At 42.5% G+C, this 8,608-nt stretch overlaps 2 protein-coding genes across 9 annotated transcripts in view; both read right to left on the bottom strand.

Annotated features, from left to right (window-relative positions):
* Nucleotides 1–1,446: 1,446 nt before the first annotated feature.
* On the bottom strand, nt 1,447–5,146 carry LOC101162329 (cytochrome c oxidase assembly protein COX16 homolog, mitochondrial). Its single transcript, XM_004082083.4, has 4 exons — nt 4,929–5,146; nt 3,382–3,459; nt 2,221–2,289; nt 1,447–1,733 (listed from the first exon to the last, which is right to left on the bottom strand). Exons 1-4 carry the CDS (start codon nt 4,986–4,988, stop codon nt 1,620–1,622), a joined length of 321 nt encoding a protein of 106 aa, XP_004082131.1. The 5' UTR covers nt 4,989–5,146; the 3' UTR covers nt 1,447–1,619.
* An 862-nt stretch (nt 5,147–6,008) lies between these two features.
* actn1 (actinin alpha 1) overlaps nt 6,009–8,608 on the bottom strand; it is a 39,410-nt gene continuing 36,810 nt past the window's right edge. For 3 of the 8 annotated variants that reach the window (XM_023951625.1, XM_023951624.1, XM_023951631.1), the window contains 3 exons: nt 7,889–7,969; nt 7,203–7,580; nt 6,009–6,497 (listed from right to left, as the gene is read on the bottom strand). In XM_023951625.1, the coding sequence (XP_023807393.1) occupies nt 6,339–6,497; nt 7,203–7,580; nt 7,889–7,969 (618 nt within the window). In that variant the 3' untranslated portion in view covers nt 6,009–6,338. The remainder of the gene's footprint in view (nt 6,498–7,202; nt 7,581–7,888; nt 7,970–8,608) is intronic. The other 5 variants (XM_023951630.1, XM_023951629.1, XM_023951627.1 and 2 more) reach the window with 4 other exon arrangements.

The raw sequence follows: 8,608 nt of genomic DNA, 5'->3' as shown, positions 1-8,608 counted from the left end.
ATAAAAAAAATAAATACAATGAATGTTTCTTAACCAATAAGTGTCTAAAAGTATGATTGAGGACACAAAGTTCTGTTTATGTCCAACATTCATGTAGATTCTCCAGAACTTTTAAAAGGTTCAGAAACCTGAACGCTGCTTCAAAAATATTCAATATTCAAAAATAAAATTTCATCGTCGTCACAGAATTCTTCAGCCTTTTTTCTGATATCGAACCGATCTCTACATTTTCAGATTTGTTTAGAAAATGTAGAACCGAATTTTCCTGCATTTGTTACAAACGTTTAAATGTCTTTTTGTTTTTTAACAGGACTTTCAAAGATCCTGAGGTCTCATTGAGGACAGGAGTCCCTGATGACTCAAGCTCAGGTTCCTCTGCTGCAGAGCAGCGCTCGGTTTTTTACCCAGCATTCCCTGTGGCGTCTGCAGCTCTGAGGAGATGCTGCAGTGAAACACAAACGCTGGAGCTTCAACATGAAGGACAGAAAGATAAGAACACATTTACACAATTTTCTGGTTTCCTTCTCTGCAGAAAAGTCAAAATGATCGCAGCTGATTAACAGAAACGTTTTTTTCTTCCTTCTTATTTGTAAACTATTGCTGCTTTATAATGTAGAGCTTTGAGCTTCTTTTCAAAGTGTAAAGCACATTTCTTCCTTGATAAAATGTATTATTATTTTTCTTAGATAACATTGTTGGAAGTTGAAAAAAGAAAAGATTTTCAAAGTAAAAGGCAGTAAAAAAAATCTGCACTGGGCTCAGAGTGAATACTTTGAATCATCTGAAAGAAAGAAAATCTTCAATTCTTCTTGTATCAATAAATAGAAACAGAATATTTCTGAAAACCATCAAATAATCTGAAGAAAATGTAAATATGTTCCAAAAAATTACTGACAGTAAATTCAGACGTAGGTGAAGATGACAATTGGCTGAAAATTCTACTAAAAACGCCACAAAAATGCTAAAAACCTGAGGTTTACTCTGAGTAACACTAAAGTAATTAAAAGAAAACTAACGTGTACTTCATGTTCAAGTACTTCCAATGACTGAGAGGAGTTTAATGATATATATTTCTGATCTAAATGTATAAAAAGCTCAGATGACATCACTGATGACATCACTGATGACCTCGCCGCTGCAGCTGGACGTCCGGCGGTGAGGCGACGCAACCTGTGACCGAAACTTCGTCATAAACCGCCCGCAACCCGACAGCAGAGCCTGGATGTAATCTGTTAATCCCGACACAAAGTACTTGATTACTCTGTCAGATGAGTTTGGGGATTACAGGTGATCAGTTTTCAGGAAGCTCCGCTCAACGAGCAGCTGAGGGAACGAAGGGGAGGAGTCAAAGGTGACTCAGGACATCTCTGGGTTTTAGGCTCCTAAATCGATGCAAAGCAGCGTCACCCCCCCCCCCCCCTCCCTGGGATTTTGTCAACAAGAAAACAAAAGGACCAACTGGCATCCTTTATTCAGCTTCAGAGTTTTCCACTGGATCTGGCGCCACCTGCTGGATGTTTGTCAGCGTCACACACGCCCGCTTAGCGACTGCCGTGCACCAACGTGTGCACAAACAAGTCCTGAAGCGTGCGTTCTGGCTCTAGGCTCCGCCCACACTCTCAGGACCCCTTGCTCATCTTCTGGCGCTGCTGCTCCTGGTATTCCCGGGAATCTTCCCACGGACGCGGCCCGCGGATGTTCTTCCACTCGTCCAGATTCTTCTCCTTTAACTTCTGCAGAGAATCAGCAAAGAAACGAGATGAAAAAAACAAGCAGAGGAATAAAAAAAAGAACGAAAAGCTCCGACATCTTCAAGGCTTTTCCGTGAATCTGCAGGTAAACTTTAGTCCAGCTAAACAACTAAACAACTAAAACAACCAAAATGAGGCTGTAGGGGAAAAAACACCAAAACTGAATTCTCCGTCAAAATAAAACAGAACTGAACCAGAAAAGGTCCGACATTAACGGATTCAGACAAACGTTTTTCTGCTCAATGATGTTGGAAACTTTATTTATCCTGATGACTTTTTCAAACTTCCATCAGATTAAAGTGGATTTCACCTCCAGTTTGCCTTTCGGTCCTAAAAAGAGTTTTTCTCAAACACATGAGGCGAGCAGATGATGTGACCACGATGACATCAGATCAGCTGTTCTCAGGCTGCCTGTCAGAGATCATCGGAGCTCCATGGAGGGAAATCCTGTGGATGAAGGGGAGCGTACCTCATACTCCTCCTCCAGGATGACGGCCTGTTTCTGAGGGTTCAGCTTCGCCGCCAGAGACGGATCCAGCTGAAGGGAACAGAGACGGGAAAACTTCCGGAATGAATCCTCTTCAGTCCCAAAACACAAACCTTTAATTATTCTTTAAGTATTGTTTTGACCAAAATGCATCATCATAACAAACACAAAGACGGTTTCATTTCTGGCTCCTGACCAGACCTTCATCACCACAGATGATGAAGATTGGCATTTTTAGCAGCTGCTTCATACAGATGGGGGCATATGGGGGCAGAAAGAGACCAAATCCTTCAAAGGCCTACATCATTAAAACAATTCGATGTTTTTACCTTTTAAGTCTTTCATAACCTTCATTCCTCCCTAAAAACAACCTCACAGCGGTTCTCACATTGTGACATCACAAAGTGAGGACCCGCCCCTTCCAGGAAGAGTCTGCGCTGCAGGCTCCGCCCCCAAGATAACACACACGCCCACTTTCTCAGCTTATCGCTTTCATTTTAAATGTTCAATAGGCACTCCAGGATGATGTCATGAAAAGGGGCGACACCCACACGGAGAGAAAGGCGGAGCCTCAGAGATCGAGTCGTCTTACTTCCAGCTTGAGCTGAAAAATAACTAATATTTCATGAAAAATCCTTCTTTAGTGTGCCAAAGGTAATATATGCTGATCTATATGGATGTGGTTTATGCTGAAAGGCTGAAGAACAGCAGGATGTCGGTCCTTTAACACCAATCTGTCTTCAGGCTGAACAGAGAAGAAAAGTGAATCATGAGATTCATATTTGCAGTAAAATAAGAAGATCAGCTGTTTGGAACAGCAGTAAAAACTGGAAAAGTCGAGAACATTTCCCCGAGTCTGCATTCAAACACGTTTGCACGCCGGAAAAGCGAGAAGATGTTCTGCTGAAGCAAAACTTCAGAACCGTCAAAAAATTCAGCCTGAACAAAATATAAATGCACTTTAGGAAAATAATTCTCTTAACTTTAAATCAAGTTGAATATTTTCTGAGAAACCACCAAATCAAATCATCAAATCATCAAAAACTCACTGGAAGATCATTTCTAACTTCACTTTAGTCAAATGAAAACAAACTTTTCTGTCTTTAACAACAAGTGACGGTAAAGAAAAGAGGAAAAACAAACCCTTTTCTTGATCTTCTGGGCGTCGTATCGGATCTGGGAAAACTCCCGCAGACCAAAGGAGCCTCCGACCACCAGCAACTACAACCCAACAAAGCGGCGGTCAGAGTTCTGATGCTGCACCTGAAACCTTCACGCCGTTTTTGAAACACAAGACCTTTAAAAAAGCAAATACATTCATTTAACTGTTTGTCTGGTAAAGTTAAAATATTGATCTTAAAATTTAAAGTGAATCTAAATCAGAAACAGCAACATCAGCTGCAGCTTAAAGGAGGTTTTTAATACAACATGCCACATTTAAAACGGTTAAATATCCCTGTCAGTTTTTTTTTAATTATTGACAACATTCAAAATTACACAGTATTTTTTCCCACTTGGAACATTCAAATCCAAAAAGTAATGCAGTATAGGGCATTGTAAACAACAATAGAACAAAGTCCTAGCAGCAGATGAAAAATTATTTATTTTTTCATCTTCTTCCGTTTGTCCCTTTCAGGGTCACGGGGCTGCTGGAGCCTATCCCAGCCATTTGTGGGCGAAGACGTGGGACGTCCTGGACAGGTCGCCAGTCTGTCTCAGGGCCACAATCACACACCCACGCACACACACACCTATGACAATTTAGAGCTGCCAATTAACCTATGAAGCATGTTTCTGGATGGTGGGAGGAAGCCAGAGAAAACACACGCATGTACGCGAGAACACGCAACATCAGACCAGCAACATGCAAACTCCACGCAGAAAGGTGCTGTGAGGCAAGAGGGATAACCACTGCGCCATCATGCAGCCGTACATAAAACTATTTAAAACTAATTAAATATTATAAATGGTTAAAATATAAATATAATAAAATAGAGAGATAAGTAATACAAATAAATGAAAGACATATAAAATGTTAAAGTATTCCTGTCAGGTTTTTACTTGATCAATTAGAAGAGTTCCTCACAGTGTGACGTCATCATGCTGTGACGTTAGCCTTCTGTAGCTTTTTCTTCATGAACTAAAGAATGTGCACATGAAGAGCCACTTAAAGCATTAGAATAAGACTGGAAGGTTAAAGATTAACGGCAGTAATGAGTCATCTGTTCATCTGAAGTAGCTGTTGTTAGTGTGTTGTTGTTTACATGTCTTCATTCTTGTTCGTTTGATTTTCTGCCCTCAAATCAGGATGTAATGTTCATTTTCTACCACTGGGTGGCGCATGGAGGTCATCATGGGTCTGTTACCTCATCACGTTAACATTTAGTTACTGTTCACCGTTAAAAGACGATGAGAGCCGTTATTTACTAAAAATAAGTTAAAGGGAAAAAATTACTTTAGTTGTTTTAAAATTCCAATAGAGCAAAAAGCTAAAAGATCTATTTAGTCTGTCGACTTCGCTTTCTGTTGTAAAAATAAATGTCAGAACGCCTAAATTTAATAATAAAGCAAAACAAAAGTACTATGACAGCATAAGACGTGTAACAAAACGCCCCAAGAAAAAAGACACCAGCTAACAACATGTTAGCACCTTTATGCTTCGTTTCCAAAGAACTGTAAACGTTTCTCACCAGCATCGGGACTCCGTACTTTAATGTCTTGTTTCGGTGAAGCGTTCTCAAACCAAACATGACTTTTATCTCGCAAATAAAACCATTTTAAATAGGAAAGACAACCCGCAGGTCACAGCCGGCTCACTTCCGGGTTCTTCTTCTTCGTGATTTTCTTTTAAGCAGCTGATCAATATGAGAAACTCATTAGCGCCACCTCCTGGTTAGAAATGTGCAAAAATCTATTGTAGGTTCAGAAAAAAGTTTTAAAAAACAACAGTTGACCAACGACTAACACCTTATTCTGTTAACATTTAAACTGTATGGTTAGAATGGCTTTATATAAATAAATAAATAAATAAATAAATAAATAACAGCCTTTTCAGCAGTAACAAAGCAAATTAAACTGTAAAGGTTTTAGTCACTGTTTAATTTAGAAAAATAATATAAAAATATTTTTTTTTCTTTTTTTAAAGTAGATGTTATTTGCATGCATTTACGTACGGCCAGCACAAAAAAGGATGGAAATTCATTTTGGTCACACGCAATACATGCAGCCAAGATGCGCGTTGCTCCAAGGTTACATTTTGTTGTTGGCCGCACATATTTAAAATGACATTTAAAGTCATCTGTCACACACCTTGGTGTGTGTAATGTGTACTTTCAGCCCTCCCTCGGAGGGGCGGTGAGCTGCAGAAACAGGAACTATTTGATTTAACCGCAACCGTAATCCTAACCAAGAAAAAAGTTCAGCACTGGCCGCACAAATTGAAGAAATTATGTGCAAATAGTTGCATTCTTTGTTTGAAAAGGGCCAAATCCCCCCCCCCCCCATAATTAATTGGAATGTCAAAATATGTCCGTGAACTTCCATGCGTGTATTGTTCCCTAAAAGAACAAAGCTCCCTGACATGTTTGTATTTTCTTCATTCTAGGACGTTTGCAGGCGTGTTTGCTAATCGTGATCCATCAAATCCTGGTTTATCTTGTGGGAAACGCAGCAGAAGCTTTTCAGGTTTTTTACATCATTTGCTCAAATTCAAATATTTGACAGGAACAGCAACTGTAAATGTATAAAAAAAGGAAAGAATCAAAGAAAAATAGAGTAATATTTCTCTTTATTACAATTTTTGTCTCATATTTCAATCAAGGTGAAGAAAAAAAGCACCTTTTTTGTTCAGTATAATAAAATATGTTAACTTTATTCAATTTCTGAAGAAAAACATGACGAGAAAAACAAAAACAAACATGTTTGTCTCTCCCTCTGTAAACCTGGAGAGATGCTGCAAACCAAAGTGTGAGGGAGCGGCGAGGGGGCGGGGCACGAGGAGACGAAAAGAAATAAGGCCAGAAACAACAGAGAGGGGTCTGCGTGTGACGGGACGCTTGCAGGAAGTGGCGGGAACCGGAGACCGGGGGAGGCCGGCGCCCTCAGAGGTCGCTCTCGCCGTACAGAGCGGTTGAGAAGGACATGTAGTCGAGGGCTCCGGGGACGCCGTCGGGGCCGCTGTACGGCGCCATGCGGGCAATGCAGTACTCGGCCTGATCCGGAGGCAGCTCCCGGCGCAGCTCGTCCGCCAGGATGTAGTTCTGCAGAGGAAAAGCAGAACTTCTGCTCACATTTCATGAACTTCTGTCCGTCAGACGCCGCAGAGAAAGAGCGGGAAATCAAAACGTAAATAATGCACCAAAGGCGAAAATGTAGAGAGTCTGAAGCCGTTTTAAACTCACATTTATACATCATGAATGAAGATTTCTGAGGTTTTATTCTCATTTTTCTACATCTTTATAACTGTCCAAATGAAACGTAAGCTTGTAGACAAAAATGTCAACACTTTAAAAAATGTATGTGTAAAAATAGAAATGAATATATAACATTAGATTCAACGTTTGACTGTTTTGAATAAGAATTTTTCTTTTGTTTTGTTTTCTTTTTGTTTGAAAATGATTTTTCCTTCATTTTGATTTATCTTTGTTTAATTCCTTTTATTCCAAATACGACTTTTCTTTATTTAAATCCAACTTTTTTTTGTTTTGAATTTTGGCTTTTTTTAATAAAAAAGTCTTCCAGTGAAATTAGACTGATAGAGAGATATAGATAGAGGGAGAGCGAGCAGCCTTTGTCGTCTGGGAGCAGTCAGCATCTCGGTCCTTATTGTCACATGACTGTCAGGAATGTGAGTCATCAAATCACAGAGAGAACGTCAGAGATCCGGGACGCCTCGGCGCCGGACGCCAGTCAGTCAGTTTCACTAAGCAAACGGTCAGGAGAGGAGCGTTTGGGTCGGGACCAACCTTGTCCCCGGCGAGGATCTTAAAGGACGCCATGACCTGGTCGGCGGTGTCGGTGTCGGCTGTCTCTCTGGACATGAAGTCGATGAAACCCTGGAAGGTGACCACGCCCATCCTGTTGGGATCCACGACGCTCATGATGCGCGAGAACTCGTTCTCCCCCTGGAGGCAGACAGGAGGAGCGTGAGGCCGCGGCAGGAGCCCCTCCCACTCTGGCGTGGAAAACACGGCGCTCAGATCACACGGAGGCGGGAGATTTTGCTCGTTACCATTTCCAGACGGGAGTTTGAAAAGGAAAAGAGGCGACTGCTTTACCAGGTTGTAACCCATGGAGATAAGGCAGGTTTTGAAGTCTTCAGCATCCATGATTCCTGTTCTCTTCTACAAAGGAGGAGGAAGAGGAGGAGGAGGAAGAGGAGGAGGAGGAAGAGGAGGAAGAGAAGAGAGAGGAGGAGGAAGAAGAGGAGGAGAAGAGAGAAGAGGAGTAGGAGGAGGAAGAGGAGGAGGAAGCCAGGTGAAGTTTGAACAGAAAGGAAATCAAAGCAGGAAATCCACGCAGCGGAGATGCATCAGGATGAAGGAGAATCAAAGAGGAGGGTTGAAAGAAAAAAGGGGGCGGGGCAATAGAGAGAGAAAGAGGAGAAAACAGGTTAAACCTCGCATGAGGGGGCGTGGCCACGAAGAAATACCTGTGCGTCGTTGCCGATATCGAAGCCCAGGCTGATCAGGCAGGCCTTGAACTCTTCTGCGCCCAGAGTGCCCGAGTGGTCCTGGGGGGTGTGCGTGTGGGGGGGGCCACAGGCCATGCAGCAACACATGGGGGGTGTCAGTGATGGAGGAGTGGAGGGGGGGAGGAGGGTGATGGGGTGGAGGAGGGGGTGCAACATGCACAGTGTGGGTGGGGTGTGGGGGTATGAGGGTGGGGATGGGGGGTTGGTTGTGGGGGGGGGGGGGGCATGCAGGACAGACAGGAAACAGAGACACAGTGCATTTTCATTAGGAGGGTGGCTGGGCGGGGCCAATTAGAGTTACAGAGCGGTGAGGCAGGCGGACCACAGGGGCCCCCCAGGTCAGACCCCCACATCAACAGTGATCAACGTCATCTACGTGTTCACATTCATGCAAAAACAAACAAAAATCTCTACAAATTTTAACTGAAAACCAGAAAGATGACATTCAGAACATCATCATCAGAATCTGCCTTCATTTCTGAGCCCAAAGCAACGTTCTCTACGTTTCCATAGCAACCACGTTAACCACACGTGCTCATAACGTAACCATCGACTGTATCAGGGACCTGGACTGAGTCAGTGGCACGTCCTTCTGGCTCCAACCAAATGAAGTAAATTCAGTCGCCATTTTCCCCCCACAATAGATCAGCAGCGATGAGTCCATGTATGTCTGAGTTT

This window comes from Oryzias latipes, chromosome 22, assembly GCF_002234675.1.
Source record: "Oryzias latipes chromosome 22, ASM223467v1".
Lineage (NCBI taxonomy): Eukaryota > Metazoa > Chordata > Actinopteri > Beloniformes > Adrianichthyidae > Oryzias > Oryzias latipes.
This window is presented reverse-complemented; position numbering and strand designations above follow the sequence as displayed.

Coding starts and splice junctions, on each gene's coding strand:
- LOC101162329 (XM_004082083.4), bottom strand. CDS start 4,988: ATGTTTGGTTTGAGAACGCTTCACCGAAACAAGACATTAAAGTACGGA. Junction 3,460..4,928: donor AGTACGGAGTCCCGATGCTG/GTGAGAAACGTT, acceptor GTTGGGTTGTAG/TTGCTGGTGGTCGGAGGCTC. Junction 2,290..3,381: donor CCCAGAAGATCAAGAAAAGG/GTTTGTTTTTCC, acceptor TGTTCCCTTCAG/CTGGATCCGTCTCTGGCGGC.